The 19,779-nt window shown below is 41.7% G+C and overlaps 3 protein-coding genes across 13 annotated transcripts in view; 2 read left to right on the plus strand and 1 right to left on the minus strand.

Annotated features, from left to right (window-relative positions):
• The window catches only part of RTEL1 (regulator of telomere elongation helicase 1), a 98,924-nt gene extending 96,008 nt beyond the window's left edge, over positions 1–2,916 (plus strand). For 3 of the 4 annotated variants that reach the window (XM_051976768.1, XM_051976770.1, XM_051976769.1), the window contains 2 exons: positions 1,232–1,335; positions 2,018–2,916. In XM_051976768.1, the coding sequence (XP_051832728.1) occupies positions 1,232–1,335; positions 2,018–2,098 (185 nt within the window). In that variant the 3' untranslated portion in view covers positions 2,099–2,916. The remainder of the gene's footprint in view (positions 1–1,231; positions 1,336–2,017) is intronic. The other variant, XM_051976771.1, reaches the window with a different exon arrangement.
• ARFRP1 (ADP ribosylation factor related protein 1) overlaps positions 1,405–19,779 on the minus strand; it is a 30,811-nt gene continuing 12,436 nt past the window's right edge. The window contains exons 7-8 of one of the 4 annotated variants that reach the window (XM_051976794.1): positions 19,356–19,456; positions 14,940–18,739 (exon numbers count right to left, since the gene is read on the minus strand). In XM_051976794.1, coding sequence (XP_051832754.1) covers positions 18,652–18,739; positions 19,356–19,456 — 189 coding nt within the window. In that variant the 3' untranslated portion in view covers positions 14,940–18,651. Of the gene's footprint in view, positions 1,830–3,231; positions 6,759–7,366; positions 7,503–14,939; positions 18,740–19,355; positions 19,457–19,779 lie in introns of those variants that run through there. The other 3 variants (XM_051976796.1, XM_051976793.1, XM_051976795.1) reach the window with 3 other exon arrangements.
• On the plus strand, positions 6,912–11,000 carry TNFRSF6B (TNF receptor superfamily member 6b). Of its 5 annotated transcripts, none has more exons than XM_051976784.1 (5): positions 6,912–7,009; positions 7,476–7,634; positions 7,800–8,181; positions 8,796–8,990; positions 9,602–11,000. In XM_051976784.1, the coding sequence occupies exons 2-5, from the start codon at positions 7,602–7,604 to the stop codon at positions 9,898–9,900; spliced, it is 909 nt and encodes a 302-aa protein (XP_051832744.1). In that variant the 5' UTR covers positions 6,912–7,009; positions 7,476–7,601; the 3' UTR covers positions 9,901–11,000. The 5 variants fall into 5 exon arrangements, with proteins under 5 accessions (XP_051832744.1, XP_051832749.1, XP_051832745.1 ...); XM_051976785.1 differs by having other exon boundaries at positions 6,928–7,000; XM_051976787.1 differs by having other exon boundaries at positions 6,929–7,009; positions 7,542–7,634.

The following is a 19,779-nucleotide window of genomic DNA, read 5'->3' on the forward strand; positions in this document are numbered from 1 at the left end:
ATGAGGGTAGGATGGGGAACCACTGTGTGAGACATTCATAAAGCTAGCTTGCAGTTCTCTGCATCTCTACAGACAGAGAAGGCCTATCTTCCTTCAATCTTTAGCTCCTTAGGAAAACATAAGCCCTATGTCTCCCAGACACACTCAGTTCCACGACCTGCAAGCATGTGAATAAGATTATGAACATACAAAACTATTAGAGTTATAAGATACTGGGGAAAATTAGTAGTGGTTGACTTCAGGGTGTGGACAATACCATATGATCCAGTTTAACATTTCTTTTATTTTATGGAAAGTACCCTTATAAATAGTTTTCATAGAAATAGATGGAGGTGATTATCAGGATATTACTTCACAGTTAAGTCAGATGCCTGTCATCATTTCAGTTCTATAAAAGTGGATTTTTTGGAACTAGAAATGAAACTCAAAATCAGTTGCTAATCAGTTTAATTATGGATTCTGTGACCAGTTTAAACAGTTAACTGTTCAAATTAGAACTTACACATGTCCATATATGATTTTACATTTCCAAAATAAGGATCAGGTGTAATAACAATATGTATCCATGTACCATTTGTTGGGAAATGAAAGCAAAATAAAAAATTTACCATTTTAGTGCTAAAAACACAGAAAAGTAGATTAGGTCCATATTGTAGGTAAGCTTGAATGCCAAAATAAAGAGTTTATTTTTTGTTTAGTCGTTTCAGTCATGTCCAACTCTTCCTGATCCCATTTGGGGTTTTCTTGGCAAAGGTACTCGGGTGGTTTGCCATTTCTTTCTCCAGTTCATTTTATAGGTGAGGAAACTGAGGAGAACAGGATTAATGACTTGCCTAGAATCACACAGTTAGGAAGTATCAGAGGCTGGATTTGAACTCAGGATGCTGAGACTCACGGACTCCAGGCCCAGCATTCTTATCTGTTGTGCTTAGCTATCCAAAGAGTTTACATTTTATTCAATAAGCTGTTTTGTGTTGCTGTCTAATTGCCCCTTCCTTTTGATTTCATGTCATTGGCAGTAGACTTGAAAGGTCAGGGTCACTCTTATTCCTCCTCCAAAAGAAACTGAATACAGTGAGGGGCACTTGGAAATGGTGATTTCCTGCATGTCTAAAACTGCAGAGAGTATCACGTATGGCTTCATGGAGTTCACCCCTGAGATGAACACAACTCTGGATGTCAGGCACAAATTTTTGTCCCTGTCTCTCCTCTCCACCCTTACCCTTTTCAGAAGGTTTCCATTGTCCTGGTTGCAGTGCTGAGGATGTGGTGCCCTTTCAATGCCATGCTTGTGACTTCCATTCCTGTAAGGCATGCTGGGAATGGCATTTCAAGGTTGGCTTTAACTTCTTGTCTTTGTTCTTCCCACTCCTGTGTCTACAAAACTGTGCAGGATGATCAGTTCCTATTTTCTTTTGTCAGATTCATTACAGCAAAGGGTCTTCATTCCCCTGTGGGAGAACAATAATTGTCCCCCAGATGGGGACCTGCAAGTCTTCATCAATCTGTGTGCATTTTGAAGAATTGATTTTTTTTTTTTTTTTTTGTCTTTAGTACTGTAGACTCACTTTTCTGAGTCAAGTTTGTTCCAAACAGTTAATTCACTAGCCATAGTTATTATGGGATAGGTAGAAGCTTTCTTTCCCTTCCCTCAGCCCCTCATTCCTTCTTCAAATTGAATCTTATGTTTTGTCTTTTTTGGGGGATTGCCCATTGTTACAGAATTGTTACACTATTTCCACTTAGCCAGATGGCTTCTAGAAACGGGGTTTCAGAATCAATCACTGGATAGTTAATGCATTTGTAAGACCACCAGGGGTTTTCAGCAGCTAAAGGAAAAAGATACAGATAGGATAAAAAATAAGGAAGGAATTTCTGGGAATCTTGGGGACGTTCTAAGGGATAGAATCAATTTTTGATTGATTGATTGTTTCTTAACTCAGCTGTTTGTCCCTCCTGGCAGATGGGCTACAATGGATCCCTCTTAAACTACCTTATTTTTCTGTTGCCTCTCCAGACCACTAAGAAATGTCCAGAATGTGGAGCCATTGCCAAGAAAAGATATCTCACCCAAGTCTTCTTCTGGAAGAAAACATAGTGATGAATTCAGATTTGCATCCTCTCATGCACAGGGTTAATTTGAGATACTTTTGATGAAGTTTCCCCCTTGCAGATCCTTTCACCTAAGAAAGAAGTTTTGGCATGTCTATTCCAGTAATCCTGGCAAGGTCCCTAGAGGCAGGAGCTGATTGTGTTCCCTATTTTGCCTTGTTTTGAGAATATGGCCAGACTGTCCTGTTCCTTTTGTTGCATCTAATGAACATCCTAGCATGTGGACCAATAGATTTTCAGGCACTGTCATTACTGAGAAATGCCTGGGGAGTATTCTAGCATCTCAGTATTGTGACTGAGATATGTGACTCTAGAATAAATATGTATTCATGGAAAAGTGGAGTTTCTACTATCTCTAGCCAGTGGGAGTCATTTCCCAACTGAATATTCCCAGGATAGTCTTCTCAGGATCCCATGATCTTTATTTGAGAACTGCACATTGCAGTTCTTTCTAACCACACAGAATTGGCCCTTTATAGCATTGTTATGTTAAGAGGGCCAAAATCTTCTATATCCCTCTTTCCAGTGGGAATCAGAATATTTTAATATCTTTGGCAGGGTGGGAGGTGGGAGGTGAGAATCTAAGAAATGGGTAAAGAACATTTGTTTTTATGTTTGTTTTTGTTTTGAATTAGTTCTTTATTGTGTAATTTTATTTATTATGCCTTGGTAATTCCAGATATTGTACATTTTGTAGTTATTTTGAATATAATTTTCTTTTCTGTTATTTCCTAATGGATTTTTTAATTGCTATATGGTATTTTTTTTTGTATCCTGCTACTTAATTGAAGCTATTATCTCAGTATCTTTGATGATTCTCTTCTTGAGTTTCTCTAAGTAATACATCTTAAATGCAAATAAGGGTAATTTTACCTGAGAAGGAACATTTTGTAAATTGTCAGGGAAAAGGACATCTTTTTTACTCATCTTCAGGCAGTCAGATATATTATGTCTTTTTTTCAATTTTTCACACCAACTCATTTCCTACCTCTTCTGTTGCTATATCCATGAATATTAATATATTGTATAATAATCATTGGGAGAAAGAAAAGGAAGAAAACTTGCTGTTATCTACCTTGAGATAGTAGCTGGTGTTTATATAAATTAAGGCTTTAAAAAAAAAAAAAATCAGGTGAATAAATAAGTCTTCTATAAATAAAATTTGTTGACTGCTGAGCCCAGGGATATAATTTCAGGGCAAGAAGTAGTCATGCTACATGTGAATTGCCAATAGTCAGCTCTAAAACAGAGCCTTTTTCTGCCTCTTTCAAGAAGTTTCACAGCAATTCTGTGGGCAGGCATCCGATTTGTTTTTCTAACACTGGGAGCAATCCTAAAATAAATGGATAATTGTCTGGGATTTATGCTTTCTGGAAAGGAGAGCTGTTACTGAGGCATAGTCAAATGCCATCATAAGGGTCCAAAGAAAAGCTTAGTCATGGGGCCTTAGGGATCATTTTTACAAAGGAGGAAATGTGGTCAGAGGAGTGATGATTTGCCTAATAGCATATAGGTAATAGTTTAGATTCAAATCCAAGCCTTCTGGTTCCAAATTCATTGTTCTTTCCCTGAGGTCTTTGGCTCATGGAGACAACTAGCATTCTCTGTGCTCTCACGTCTTCCTGTCCAGCCTTCCCTCTTATGTCTTCAAATATCAAGGCCTTTTACTCAGAATAAATGAAAAGGAATTATGTCAAAATGAAGCCAGGAGACATTTAGACCAGAAATTTGGGAAGAACTTGTCATTGTAAAGCAAGAATGAATAAGGGAAGGAAGCAGTGGATCATACTTCCCTGTAGATATTTGAAAACAGGAAAAGTATTACCCTGTCTCCCATTAGAATATAAGTTTCTTGAGGTCAAGATTATGCCAGAATTCCCTGAGATACCACAGTGCCTGGCATATAATAGACATTTGATAAATGCTTGTAAAAAACTGAAAGGTTAAAAAAAAAAAACAACCAAACAAAAACCATCAGTGTTTCAAAAGAACTTGGGAGAATGGGTGAATAGCAATGTTACAAAAAGTAAAGCTGGATGGATTTGGGAGAAAGATCAGTTTGCTTCATTGTAGAACATTTAAGTGGACAGTTAACGAGCACTATAGGTAGGACTGCTATCAGAAAGGAAGGGGTGAGACCTGTGGTTGGAAATTTGTCAAGGAAGAATCCAATGAAGGAGTCAAAGATAGCAGTTTAGCAAGTACCTTATGGATTGAGAAGAGCATAAAGAGTCAATGAAGATGGGTCAAGTTAGTCTGACATATTGGAAAAGACTGTCCTCCTGGAGGGATTAGTCATGTCAAATGCAGAATCAAGATTAAAAACTTTTATGGGGGAGAAGGAAAAGGCCTTTGAATTGAGTGAGTGGGAAGTCATTGGTGATCTTTGAGAGCAGTGGAGCTGAAAGCCAGATGACAAAGGATTGCAATTCCTAAGTGAAAACAATGTGAAGACAATTTTTTTTTTCCAGTTTAGCAATGAAGGGGCTTTCTATAACATCCCTGAAGAGAATCAGTTGAAAGGGACCTTAAAGGGCATTTTACAGAAAAATTATCCATTTTTCTTAGTTTATAGATGAAAAAACAAGCTTAGAAAACCTAGAAGAAATAAAAAATGAAATAAATGCTCTTGAAGAAAGAATCGGAGAGATAAATAGATCAACTGAAGAAGAAATTTTTCAAAACTAGAATAAGTGAAAGAAATCAATGACTGTGAGATATCAAGTAATATTAGAATAAAATCAAAAGATTTTTTAAAAAGAATAAAATATAAGAGTTAATATCACAAATAAGTTGCTTATATCAGAAAGAGAAAACATGAAAATTATTGGATGTCCTGAAAACCACAAAAAGAAAAGGAAAAAATATCTGGATGCTATATTCAATAAGTTATCAATGAAAACCTATCAGATATATTAGAACAAGAGGGTAAAGTGATCACCAGTAACTTCCTGAAATGAAGTCCTAGGAATATCATTGCCAAAATCAAGAACTCTTACATTGAAATTTAAAAAAAAAAATGCTTTCAGGAAGAAGCAGTTTTAAGAGACACAGTTAGGATCACAGAGGAACAGGCAGTTTCTGTCATAAATAAGAATTCTTAGAATACAGTATTTTAAAATGTAAGGGATAGTGTTAATCTCTCACAAACCCCAGGATAATCCTACAAAGGAGAAATGGATCTTTAATGTATAGAAGATATTCAAGCATTTCTGATAAAGAGACTAGAGCTGATTATGAGTCAATAGAAAAATCTAGAAAGGCAAATTTGTAAGGAACTGTTGTGAGGCAATGTTAACATTCTAATAAGAGAGAAGTTCCTTTTCAGAATCTTAAGGCAATGCAGCCAATTATATAGGTCAAATAGAGGGCCTGGAGGTGGATTAGGGTCTCTTGAGGATTTGAAGAGGGGAAGGAAAAGTGAGGATAAATGGAATACATAGATGGAAAGAAGGAAGGAGGGGGCAGAACTTGAAAAAAATGTCATTTCTCATAATTGGGATTATGAGAAGAATATGCAAACAGGATGGAGTGGAGGAGTTGACTCTCATGAATCTCTTACTGAATAGGACAAAGGAAGATTGCATACATGATGAACTTAATAAATTTAACATGGAAAAATGCTGAGAGAGGGGCAAGATGAGAATTAGGATCATGTTCTAAAAGGAATAAATATAAGGAAGAAAAAAAACCCAAACTTTTTGATCTTGAAGCAGGTTGTAAAGTGGAAGGGAAGGAGTAAGGGAGGGGGGGGGGGGACCTAAAACTAGAATCCAAAGGGATGCCTTAAAATTTCCTCTTCAACAATTGGGAAATGGCCTGGCAAGTCATAGTATTTGAATGTAATGGAAATTATTGAATGGTAATCAGTGTCAAAAAAAAACATGGACTTCCCAGAAATCTGGGTCGTGTGAACTGACTCAGGGTGAATTGAATATAAACTTAAAACTTTTATAACAGCACAATGACCAAGCATGTCACCATGGTATCGATGATGAAGTATGTTCCCCATTTCCTTTTAAAAGAAGTGATGGACACAGTGTACAGAAACAGTTTTGGATGTGACCGTTGTGGGTTTCTTTTGTTTGACCACCATTATTTGTTACGAGTAGTTGTTATTTTATTTTATTTTTTTGCCGGGAGTAGGTGATGGGTAGGAAGGATAAACAATATATATTTTTTTAAGTTCCACCAAAACATTTTTTAAATGAACAGGAAAGAACAGAACAAACAGAAGCACAGACAAGCAGGGCAGTTTTGAAAGTTACCTATAGGATTTATCTTTAATTAAAAAAAAAAAAAAAAAGACAGGAAACGGAGATTCACGCATTCATCGAAAATCCTCGTTTTTCCACTATTAGGGCTCTTTTTGTTTTGATGTTTGATTAAAAAAGAAGAAAAAAGTAATGATTTGCCCCCAAACCTTTGTCTATCGCTTTAAAAGTCCTTATGAAAATTAAAGCTGGCTTTGTCATTGTTCCCCACCACTCACCCTCCCCCCAAAAAAGGTGTTTTTGTGTGTTTTTTTTTTTTTGTTTTTTTTTTTTTAATTTGAGGCAAGTTAATTTCTCATAGGGTGTTTGGAGCTCAGTTCTTTCTCTGGGCAGCGTCTGTCCGATACTTCTCTGCTCGGCCCCTCTCCTTCCCTAGAAAAGACGGGGGTACCGTCGTTTAGAGGAAGATATTTTGATCTCTAAGTCTTGGGGAGGAGGGCTTTTCCTGGGCCTGAGGTGTGGGGAGGAGGGGCAGTTCTGGGGCCGAAACTGGGGGTCCCGCCCCCACTGCCTCCGCCCTCCCACTCGCCTTTTGATTCGAGGTTAATAAAAGGCGGCTGCTCTAGATCAGCGCTGAGAACAGGGGAGCCGCCCCAGCGACTGTACCAGGGCAGGTACGAGAGGTAGGGTGCCCATCGTCTTCTCCCTCCCTTCCATTTTGCGTCATGGCCGGGAGACTGAGGCAGAGGGAGGCGGGGCCCGGGAGCTCCGCCCGAGCCAGGGCTTGGGGGGACGGGATTGCAGCGGGCAGCGGGCCCCACTCCAAGGAAGAGCTGGGGTTGGCCTAAGTCGTGGTCCTGCTAGCTTTTCGTCCTGTGGTGCTTGGGGCTGAGATGCCGGGGTCGGTCCTGACCCCGGCCGGGCCCGGCTCGCCGCTGCGGAAGGGGAGGGGTAGGGCGCCAGGGCTGTGTGCTGTCCCTGTGTCTGTGCTCCTCTCTATCCGCGCCTCTTTGTTAAACGTTCAGTCCAGACCCAGAGTATTCACAGGTATGACGGGCGTACTGGGGTGCTCAGCGCTTGGTAGCAAGGAACCCCAGACTCGTGAGGATCGCCGGCCCCATGCCCCGGTGACTCCCTCCCCATCCTTAGTCTTTTGTCACAGGAGGGTCGGGATACCTGGTGCGAGAGAGGAAAGTCTTGAATCTCCCTTCCCAGCAGCTTCCCCCCGAAGAGTGGAGACCTTTCTCCTTCCCGAGTTTGGATTCTCACAGAACCATGGCTCTCCCAATCCAGCGCGTAAAGTTTTCGGTAAGGTCTGGAGTAGCACTGAGCACTCCTTTCAACACTAAATGGGCATGGTGGGAATTCAGTGAAGCTCTCTTTGTGACCTGGTCCAGCCTGAGAACGGTGCCCAGAACAGCAGGGGGGAACCTCTGGTTCTGACCTGGACCCCTTTGTCTCCCTGTCTCCAAGTGGTTAGTCAGTACCCTTCTGCCGTTGGTGTTGATGCCAGGGGATGCAGGCAACGTCCCTACCTATTCTTGGAGAGATGCAGAGACCCAGGAGTGGCTAATGTGTAATCAGTGCCCACCTGGCACCTTTGTGAAGCAGCACTGCAGCCACAGGAGCCCCACGAATTGCCAGCCATGCCCATCACTACACTACACACAGTACTGGAACTACCTGGAGAAGTGCCGCTACTGCAATGTGTTCTGTGGGGAGCATGAAGAGGAGGTTCAGGCCTGCAATGCCACTCACAACCGAGCCTGCCGCTGCCAGTTGGGCTACTATGCCCACGCTGACTTCTGCATAGAGCACTCGGCCTGTCCCCCAGGCTCTGGTGTGGTCACTCTGGGTAGGTGGTCAGGCTCTGTGTCTGCAGAGCTGGGTCCTTCTGTAGGCTTCCTAGGTTCCACTGTCCCATGGCTCTTCCCCAGCTGATCTGAGCTTGGCTCCCACGGGTGGTCACAGAATAACTCACTTTACCCTGTGCTGGATTGGGGGCTTGGGGAGTGGAAGACTGGGAGCACTGAGATGGTGGCTGGAGTGATGCCTGGAAGTTTCTGATCTGAAAATGTACATATGGACAGAACCCAGGATGGACATACCTATATCTCCACCTCCTTCCCCTCCCTTGCCACCTTCTCAACTCCTACTCATTGGATTAAGTTCTGTAAGCCCAAGGTCTGAGAGATCCGAATTCAAATCTGCCTCAGATATTTAATAGCTATGTGACAACTGGGCAAGTCACTTTGTACCGCTTCAATTCATTTTCCTCGATGGTATGATGAGGATAATAAAGCACCCACCTGGCAGGATTGTTGGAAGATGAAATGAAATATTTTTTTTAAAAGTACCTAGCACATAGAAGGAATATATAAATGCTTATCACCCTTCAGATCCCTCCTTCCCCTTCTTCCACCCCAGAACTGTGTTGATTTCTACCTTGACACTATCCCCTCCCCACAGGAACCCCAACCCAGAACACACAGTGCCAACCGTGCCCCAAAGGCACCTTTTCAGATAACAGCTCCAGCACAGAGAGGTGCCAGCCACATCGAAATTGTACTACCTTTGGCATGTTCCTCAATGTTCCTGGGACCTCATTCCATGATACCATGTGCACACGCTGTGCTAGTTTCTTGAGTAGCACTCCTGAGCCAGGTGAGAGCAAGGGGCTTCCCCTATTACTCCACAATCATCTCCTTCCCTTAGAAAAACAAACCTGAGGGCACGGGATTATCTGAGTCAGCCTCTCTACTTGGCTTCTCTTGCTCCTAAGTTAGGATGCAACAGTACAGCTAAACTGGTTGGAGAAATTTACTCTCTTCAGTTGGAACCCAGAAGACTGGAGGGATTGAGATAGCCTTGGAAGAGATCAAAGTATTCAGGAAGAACAATCCATCTTTTGTCAAGGGTGGAAGAAAGGCCTCAAAGCAAATCTAATGTCTTAAAAAGAAAGCAATCCCTGTCCCATTTATAGGCCCTTTGAGGTCCCTTGAGGCTGCTATCCACCTAAGCCCCACTTAAGAGTATGATGGTCCCAGCTAAGATTTCCTCAGGAGATAATGAGGCACAGGGAAGTAAGGGGTAGGGAGTCCCTGTGTAACATGGAACCTTTCCCTAAATGGAGTGAACAGCTAGGATTGTAGGCTTGGACATAAACCAGCCAAGAGGTATATATAGCAGGAGGTAGGTCATCTCTCTAGAACAGAAAGTGATGGAGAAGGGATTCTCCTTCATCAATTACCTTCATCCCATGTTTCCTACTGCAGGTAACAAGGAATGTGAAAAGGCAGTGATTGATTTTGTGGCCTTCCAGAATATTTCACTAAAGAGATTGAGAAAGCTGCAGCAGGCTCTAGAGACCCCTGATAGTTGGCAGACAGAATGGCCAGAGCCAGAGAACCGGGCAGCTGTGCAGAAGGAGCTACTGCACAGATTAACTGAACTCAGTGATCCCCAAGAATCTTCAATCTTTGTACCCAAATTACTACAAGCTCTTCGAAAAGCCAAGTTAACCACCTTGGAGAAGAATCTTCGGAAGCGCTTCCTCCTTGACCTGAAAGACTAGAACACATCCAACCTCTATTCCACCCTCACCCCTTGGTTTGCCCAAGACTCCATCAGACCAGCTCCTCTTCTAGGAGGCTAGGCTCTGCAGCCAAGTATACTGGGACTCAGACCACTGTTTCAGTCTCTTCTGGACAAAGAGCCAATAGGCAAGGAGTGCCCTTTCTGGATTCCCCTCCCCCCCCCCCCCCAAATCTTTGCATTTCCTTATTAGGATTTCCCAGCCACAGCTAGATGGCAAAATGGATAGAGTGCTAAGGCCTGGAGTCAAGACGACTCCTCTTCCCGAGTTCAAATCCAGCCTCAAACACTAGTTATGTGACCCTGGGCAGGCTACTTAATCCTGCTCACCTCAATTTCCTAATCTGTAAAATGAGCTGGAGAAGGAAATGGTAAACCACTCCAGTATCTTTGCAGGAAAATCCTAAATGGGGTCATGAAGAATCAGACATGACTGAAAAATGACTAAACAGTTTCCATCTCCACCAGCCTATTTTCAGAGCTCACAATCCCTCAAACTCACCCAGGTATATTTGTGGAGCGAACAGGAATTGTATCATGATAAAGTTTTTTTATAAAACTATTTTATAAGCCCACTTTTGTGCCCTATAAAGTTTTTTATAAAACTATTTTGTAAGCCCACTTTTGTGCCCTATAAAGTTTTTTATAAAACTATTTTGTAAGCCCACTTTTGTGCCCTTTCTAGTGCTTATCATGATGCCTGACAAATGTTTGATGACTGTTTCAAATCCCTGTCTTGAGCAGAAGGTAGTGAAGATCCACATCCCAAGTCAAACTTAATTCCTTTTGTAAACTCTATTTGATTAATCCCATCAGGACTCTTGACTCTTAGGTTTTTTAAGTACTAGCCATACTGTGTGGTAATGTATGATTTTCACTTGTTGATGTACTTTTTGGGGAAGTTTTTCTAAATCTTTGTGAGAAAAATATTAATTTTTTTTCCCTTCAGTCTTAGAATGCAGAAATCTGGTCTTCTGCAGAGGGTTCCCTGAGGGAAGGTTGTCTCTCTCTCAGACACATACTTTTCAGTGCACTGACATCATCCAAGTCTTTGTTCTAATAAAAGACGTGACACTTAAATGTACTACTGGAAAGGCCAGGTCAAGAAGTATGTTAGAAAATTGGTGAAATGGCTTAGACTTCCTAGAAAGTGAACATTACTTGTGGTTTAGAAGATAGGGGTGTGGACAGTCTTTTACAAATGGTAGGCACTCAACTATCTGCTAGCTAAGAGAGGGGGAAGGAGGGGAAAATTTGGAACAAAAGGTTTTGCAAGGGTCAGTGTTGGAAAAATTACCCATGCATATGTTTTGTAAATAAAAAGCTTTAATTAAAATACACACACACAAAACAAATAGGCACTCAGGAAAATTAGCTGGGATGAAGTAGAAACTCCAAGAATAGAGGGTCTATCCTCTGCTGCTCTGGGACCATGTTGGGGGTTAGAGAAATGTTGAGGGCAACCTTTTTTGGAAGGAAGGAAATATTTGAATCCATATTCACTCTCCATAGTTCTATCTGGATGTGGATGGCATTTTCCATTGCAAGTCTAATGGAATTGCCTTGAATCACTGCATTGTAGAGAAGTGCCAAGCCCATCATAGCTGATTATCATAAATCTTGTTTTCTGTGTACAATGTGCTCTCAATTCTACTCACCTCAGCTTCAGTTCATTAAGTTTTTCTAGGCTCCTCTGAAATCAGCCTGCTCATCATTTCGTATAGAACAAAATTATATTCCATTCATATGCCATAATTTATTCAGCCATTCCCCAATCAGTGGGCATCCAGTTTTCAGTTTCTTGCTACTACAAACATTTTTGCACACGAGAGAGGACAGCCTCTCTTAAGCCTTCCGGCTGTGTTCTATTTCGTGGTCACCTACAGACCTAAGGCTGGCTCCTTCCATGGGAGTTGCTCTGCTCCGAGGACCTCAGGTCTTTTCTGTGTGGCAACTCTGCTCTCCTCATCTAGCTTGGCAATTTTTTTTTTTTTTTTTTTTTTGCTGAGGCAATTGGGGTTAAGTGACTTGCCCACACAGCTAGAAGTGTTATGGGTCTGAGGTCAAATTTGAACTCGGGTCCTCCTGACTTCAGAGCTGGTGCTCTATCCACTGTCCCACCTAACTGTCCCAGCTTGGCAACTTCATTAAGACCACAGAGGCTCAAACCCAGAGACCAGAGAATACTGTGGGGGAGAGATTGGGGTACAAAAGGAAGTGGAAGAGTAAAGCACAAAGGGACCTGGAGAACAAACTGAAGGAACAAAGAAGAGAGTGTTGTGCTTATGGGCACAGTAAGAGATGAGTTGTGAGGAAACTGAAAGAGAAAAAATGAAGACCAGGCAGAGGAGAAAGTAAAAAGAGCTCAATCCTAGGGGTTCAAGTATACAAAGTGTGGGGTTTTTATTTCTTGGTGCTCCCTTTCTAGCAAATTCCTTTTCCCTCTGGTGATTTCCCTCTTGAGCTATTCCTCAGTGTTTCAAACTCCTCAATCATCATCCAGTTTCCAGAAAGAGAAAGGCCACCTTTTCTGAGATCATTCTTCTCTTTTTTGGCTCATAATTCTCCTCTCTTCTCCATCCCTATCTCATCCCATTTCATTTCGGTTCTCATGTACCAGCACGACAAACATCTCCTGGAGGCAGTAGGTCTAGGCCTGAAGCCAACTACCCAGCACTTTTTAGGGGTGGGAGGGTAGACAAAGAAACAGGTTGTGGTCTGAGTGTGTGGTCTGACCTTACCAGTATCATGTCGGATTCCCGTCTCAATTCTGTGCCAGTGCCAACTCCTCCCTCCCCGTTGGTGGTGAAATTAGGGAATTTCCTAGCACTGAAGGAAATAGTATCAATTTGCAAGAGCCCTCTGCCCTTTTCAGAAATATCTGCTTTGGGCAGGTCTTTCACCTCTGACCTCCTCCCAGAGACCTCATTCTCACATGCTTTCTGGGAAACTAGCTTTTCCTCAGTAGCCTGGGACAAAAATACCTGATTTGACTGATCTTTTTGTCTCAGACTTGGGGGAAGGGGAGTCCAAAATGAGGCAAGAGATTTAGCTCTGGACAGAGGAGCAGCTGACTGAGAGCACCGTCCACAGGTTTTCTTTCATCTTTTTCCTAGAGCTTCCTCCCCAGACAACCGAAGTTCTTTCTGGAGTTTGACTAAATATTTGAAAGAAGACAGACCTCAGATTCCTTTATGCCCTCGAGGATCCGGTGAGAATCGAATGGCTAGCTCAAGAGAAATCCTCATCCTGATGTCTGCCAGAGATGTAGGCAGTTGCTTTCTTTCTGCAGGTTTCTTTCCCACTCACTCACTCATGTGACAGACGACTCTCCTAAGCAGTGAATTATTTTCTTGCTGAAAAATGTTCCCTAGACCCTGATGGGTTGAAAAGGAACTCAGAAAGTGTCAAGGAGGCAACAGAGAAGTCAAAAGATGTAGCTTTCTGCTGGTTTTCTATTCCATGAGGAACTAAGTGTGATTATATTTCTGTAGAGGTCTAAGACAAGTGGATAGGGAAGCAGTCTCCTATACCAAGGGGAAAAGGAAAATGCTCCACCTCAACTGGCTTGTTTCTCACCCTTGAGCAGCTAAGTGGCCCAATGGATACAATTCCTGGCCTGGAGTTAGGAAAAGTAGAATTCATGTGACCCTAAGCAAGTCACTGAACCTGTTTGCTTCAGTTTCCTCATCTGTAAAATGGAGGTTTAATAATAGCACCTGCTTCCCAAGGTGGTTGTGAAGATCAAATGAGACAATGATTGTATAGCACTGGCATGGTGCTGGTACATATTGAGCACTATTTAAATTTTAGCTATCATTATTGGTCAATATTACAATTCCTGGAAGGTTCAATCAATTGCCCTGTGGTTCCAATTAATATTACTACAAATTTCCAAACCAAAACACCTCTTCTTGGTAACTCCACTCCAATGTTCTGCCCACAATACAACACAAGCTTCTTAATATCTAGGACCATCTTGCTCTATGTATTTATATTCCCAGTTTTTAGCCCAATATATGCTTTGTCATTCAATCACTCATTCCCATAGATACAGTACTTATGGCAAGGATATGATTGGAGATGGACATACTTCTGGACTGTTTTAGGACTATTCTTTATTCCCAATTCCAGCCAGAAGAGCCAGCTTCAGTTGGGTGTCTTAGCAGCAGCCTGAAGCCTACTCCCCACTTAATGTGGCCCCATGGGGGAGGGAGGAGGGAGAAGACAGGGACTGAAAGTGAAACCAAAGCTGTCCTTTCTCTTTCCTGTGGTCTGAATAAAGATGACATAGTTGACATATGGTCAACTTTTCTGTATGGTAACACATTACTGCTATTCAGTCAATTCCAGTATTTCCTTATTGCCTCCAGGAACAAATATATAAAATCTTCCATAAGATTTTATGGCCCTTCATAGCCAGACCTTTTTCTGCCTTTTCTGTCTTTTTACACCTTCAAATCCTCTACAAACTCTGCAACCAGTGACTGACTTCCTTGTTCTTTGTATTTCCCTGTTCAGTACATTTTCACTGGCTCTTGTGCCTGAGATTCTATCTCCTTATTTCTTTGCTTCCTGGCTTCCTTTGAATCTCAGCTAAAATCCTACCTTAAAAAAAAAAATTCTTTGCTATCTCCTCTTTAATGTTAATACCTCTTCCTCTGAGATTATATCCAATTTATTTTATAGTTTGGATATATAATTATTTCTATATTTTTTCCTCCCAAATAGATTTCAAACTTCATAACTGCCAAGACTGTTTTTATCTTTTTTTAATATCCTCAGTGCATAGCACAATGTCTTCACACAGCAGACAACTGAGGTAGGAAAAGAGTTCCAGGAACTCCTCCTCACTCCCTACACCTCTTTGGTTGGGAACCAAAGGCACATCAATGAGACTAGTCCATAGTAGAAAAATCATTTGCAAAAAAGCCACTAGCTTTTGTCTAGCAAGTGTATGTAATGTAGTCAGTAAGCCTGGCACAACCTCCTAACCAGGAAGGACCAGAACAGTTCAGATTCCTGATCAGACTTTTATTTTTCCAAACACAGAGAATCACTGGGAATTAAAAACAATTAGTATACAACTTTAGAGTAATGGACTCAAGCCCCTATAATCAGTGATCAGACCCCTGCTATTTAGTGGTCAAGATGAAGGTGTCACTAGGCAGGGAGAATATGGTTCTTTGACCACAAACATTTAGTGGTCGAATTTCTGCTGAAAACTGCTGGGGAATAGATATCGGCAAATTGGGAACCAGCACTAATCCCTTAATTTCTAAACCAGTAGAGTTACTAGGGTCATATACTTTTTCAATTTTTCCCAAAGCCAGTTATAGTTCTCTGGATGACTATGAACAAGAAGCCATGGCTATGAGGGCCTCAGGACAAAGAGGCCGCAGGTACTCTAAAAGGGCCCAAGCTTTCATAAATTAGAACAGGACTAACATAGGAGAGAGTTCCAACCCAGCAGCTGCAAAAGTTAGGCTAGAAATTTCCAAAGGAAGAGAATGTTTATGCCATGGAGTTGTTACTTGGTTTGGATCAGTCCAATAATAAAGGACTGAGATGGAATAAGAATCAAGAGTGAGAATCCTAAGATGTTTTGAGGGAAAACTAGAATTGAATTCAATAATAGATAGACATGGGGAAACCTAAATTCTTTGTAATGGCCAAATTAGAGGTTTCTCTACGGAATCACAAATCTATTTCACCAAACCAAGGAGGTATTCAATGGGAAACACCGATATTTAAACTTTGGTAGAAGGAAGATTTAGAACTTTTATCCAGCAGAGCTTCAGGACAAGCCTCAAACTATGATCTTTTTGTCAACACAAAACAAGTGAGAAGCACTTTCCTCTAACCTTGACAGATCCTGATTCTGAAGCCTAATGCTAGGCCTAACTCTAATGCTGACACTTAATTTATATTTAGCCGGAGTTTCTGGGTCACACCACTATCCAACTGATTATAGAAGCCAAATCTATAGCAATCCTCTGGATCTCCTCTACTCTAGAGGAATTTAGAGTTTGGAGGAAAGAGCCAAACAAGAGTGCTTCACAAATTTCCCTAACCTCAACTTAATCATTGGCCTTGCACCTCACTGATGGATCAGAGCCCCACAGAACATTTTCTATCTTATTCTCTCTCAATTCACCCAGGACTCACTGTCCAAAAAAGAAAGGTAGCACATTTAACAATGCCAGATCTATTTACAAAGGGGATTTCTGCACAAATATATTTTCTTGTTACCATGTAACATGAAGAACATGATGTTCCTGCAGGGGCAAACATGACCTAATGACAAACATGAAGTATGCTGAACTCCTCCCTCAAAGGAAAGATAAAAGAACAAATCCTACTTTGGTTTCTGAAGTATACTTTCTTTCAAAATGTGAGCAATTTACTCCCCCTTCAGGATCCAAGAGCTCTCAGTAAACATTAACACTCTCACCACCAAATTGCAAAGAAGTTAACAGCTAATTGACCATTGCTGGGCCAGATTGTAAAACCCTCTATGACAGATACAAGGACGTTAGATCTCAGATCTACATTTCTTTACTCTTGACTCAATTCAAGTAGCAGTTACATTGATCAATCAACTAGGATCAGGGTTGGAGGGAAATATTCAATTCAAAATCCTTAAACTAAAAAGATAGGAAGGAAACATGTGATGTTTTGCTTCTCCCTGGCTCTATAAGCTAACTTTTCTAAATTAAAGGCAAAGGAGAATGCAAAATGAAGTTTAGAGATGTGCTTATCTTGCAATAGATTCCAAAGGAAATAAAGACATGAGAGAAACAGACCATAGTAGTTAATGGACAGTAGGTTGGGATTTGTAAGGGCCATATTCAGACATACTTTCTGTAGCTTGTAGACTGTTCAACAGGTCTGCTGTGGCCAAGGCTATGTTCTGGAATGACTCTAGGTCAGTGCCCACCTCTTTACTTTACACTATAATTGGTCTCTATGTAGCAGAATTATGGGACTGTGTTTCTGAAATCTCAGGGCATAATGCTGATCCAGCCTAAGGCACAACTTAGCATGCAGGTTACAGAGGCAAAGACCCCAAAACATAGGAAGGAAAAGTCTTAAATCCTTGACTTTCCTATATTAGCCTTCTTTTCCCCCCTTTTTGGGAGAATAAAATCAATTAACAAAAACGACTATATTCTCTTTTCAAGGTGCAAGTCTAGCTCGAGAAGAAAAATTTCCCTCCAACAACTTGCCTCCCTTCCACTTCCCTGCAGGCACAAGTATTTGGCTTCTCAGTTGGACCTGAAAGTCTGAGACAAGAGCAGCTGTGTGGTTCTGTCATTAAATCACAAATTTTAGACAAATGGATCAGCTCTGATGCCACTAGCTAGCTGCCCAAGCCCTCTTTTAAGAAGTTCTAAGGGATTACACTCTTCCCCAGAGTAAAGTCAAAATTCTCAGAATGAGAAAAGCCTTAACAATGGGAAGACAAGAGAGAGCTGGCCAAATTGGGCTGATTCTATTTGGCCCCACTAATGCTCAGTTACTTCAGGTCTTAAAAAGCTAAACTATGACAGACACTCAAGGTCAGTCGGTTGGATAGGATGGAAAGCTAAGGTTTCTATGAAATTACAAGAAGAATTTCCTCTCCCTCTTTGCTTCTGCTGTAGACAATTGACCAATGACCTGTATTATTTGGAGCTGATTTCTATGTGGAAACAGGCAAGGTTGCTTTTTAAATAATACCCACAACTCCTGGAAAACCTACAGCTATTTATGGTTTATGAGCTGGGCCTGGGCCAGGTTTGAACAAGTTATTTCAACTACCAATCTCATTCTGAGTCAAATATTGTCAAAGATGAAGCAGGTGGCGTCTACAGAAAAAGTAGCTACAATGAAGTGTCAATTAGACTGTTTTGGCTCAAAGTATCAATCTTTTCCTTGGAGCTCATTTTTTTACATACCGCTTAGTACATCTGGGCAATAAAAATGTGTCAGCTCAAGCAGATGGGGTCTTGCAGCTACAGTTACCTCCTCTGCCTAATCTTGATGACAATGTTAGCTGCTGTCATCCTGTGAGAGGCTGGGGAACCAAGCACAGGCCACTACCTCTGGGAAAGGGGCAATGGAGAAAGTATTAAAACATGAGGATTTAGAGCCAAAGGGTAGCAGCTCTAGCCAGAACTCAGCCAAATAAACCCAATAAAACTACAGCTTCAAGGAAGATGGGAACCACTGCCTTACATGCCTATCACAACACCTTGTCAATACACCAGGAACTAGCCTGAGCCAGTTTTCCATGTTTGATCTTAAGAAATCAAAGACTAAATTAGGTCATTAACCAAAAAATACTCCATCAGCTCTCCTGAGCAACTGAGGAAGAATAAAGCCACACCTTATGTGGCTTGGATGAAGTCATTCTAGATACCTAACAGTTCCTGTGCTCCAGATGAGGTGCTGATGCAGCTACTATCATTCCTCATTCAGGAGGGTCTTGTGTTTGGTCACAGAGAAACTCTTCCCCCAACACCTCCCCTTTCCCCCTCTTCAATCCCGAGGTAGAATCCTCAAGATGACTTTTTTTCTGGATGGAAATAAAAGTTTGTCTTAAGAAAAACAAAAACAAAATCAAAAATCCAAATGAAAAGAATCCAATCGATGACAAGGTCCTGGGCCCTGTTCCCTGGACAAGGAGGGTAGGTGGAATCTGCGTTGGGGGCAGCTGTCCAAGCACAGCAGCAGCAATACTCCAGTCTTACGTGATGTCCTTCTGCCGTGGGGGGCGGTGGATATTCCTTATGACACACTTCACCATCCACTCGATGCCCTCATTCACCCCTTTGCTGAGAAAACATCAGATATGAGGCAGTGGGTCCCCATGATTACTCAGAGAGAGAGAGAGAGAGAGAGAGAGAGAGAGAGAGAGAGAGTGTGTGTGTGTGTGTGTGTGTGTGTGTGTGCGCGTGTATGTGTGGCTCTAGGGATGATTCCATGGTCTTTGAAGACAACCCTGGGATAGTTCAGAGTCAAGGAAATATAGTGACCAAAGCTACAAGTTCCCTTTATAGACCTCATACCATTTAGATTTAACCACATTGGAAAGGACCGGACCCTACTTCCCTCCTGCCAGAGGTATAAACATATTCTGGTTGACTCCATCCAGGAATGGGTTGGCAGCAGTTGGCTCCTGACTCTGAGCCAGCTTTGCCCCCTAAGTCTCTGGTCCTTCTCCTCATAAAGCCATTTATATGTGGTGGCACAGTTGCAGGCATGCAGAAATACCCTGAGGTTTTAAGATGCTAAGAATACAAATTCTTCTCTGGTCACTAATGGTTCCCAGGTCTAGGTCATGAAAAAAAACTGCTATCTTGGGATCTTGTAGTCATGGTGAAAACAGTCTACTGAGTATATGATTAGAAAAGACCCACAGGTAAGGCTGCTACGCGTTCTCACACTTACCCTGTGAGAGCTGAGCAAGCCTGTGTCAGGCAGTCTCTCTTTCCAATTTTATTAATGCAGTCACTGAATGCAGTCTTGATGTCAGGAATGGACAAGCAAGTCTGACAAGAAAGGAAAGGGACAGAAACATTAAGAAGCTGGTCTTCTGATCACAGAAACCCCAGGAATATCAAACGATTTGTCTTCAAACACTTGGTGACAGGGATGATAGGAGCAACTTTTGGAAGGTGTCCAAAAGAAAGGGAAAGTGACAAAGTCAACCAAGAGCTTACTGAATCTTAAGTAATTATTCCTGGTCTCTCTTTTTTATTTTTTCTGGAGCATCAGGAAGTATCAGTCATTCATCTTTAAAATGGATTGATTTGACTTCTCTGCCTCTGGCCTGCCACACAAATGGCAGATAGTTAAGGCAGGACCCAAATGC

Source organism: Antechinus flavipes, chromosome 2 (genome assembly GCF_016432865.1).
Source record: "Antechinus flavipes isolate AdamAnt ecotype Samford, QLD, Australia chromosome 2, AdamAnt_v2, whole genome shotgun sequence".
Taxonomy (NCBI): Eukaryota; Metazoa; Chordata; class Mammalia; order Dasyuromorphia; family Dasyuridae; genus Antechinus; species Antechinus flavipes.

Bases quoted from the DNA above. Each gene is read 5' to 3' on its own strand.
- TNFRSF6B (XM_051976784.1), top strand. From the start codon at position 7,602: ATGGCTCTCCCAATCCAGCGCGTAAAGTTTTCG. The intron at 7,635-7,799 runs GTAAGGTCTGGA...CCTGTCTCCAAG, and splicing joins TCCAGCGCGTAAAGTTTTCG to TGGTTAGTCAGTACCCTTCT. The intron at 8,182-8,795 runs GTAGGTGGTCAG...CCCTCCCCACAG, and splicing joins CTCTGGTGTGGTCACTCTGG to GAACCCCAACCCAGAACACA.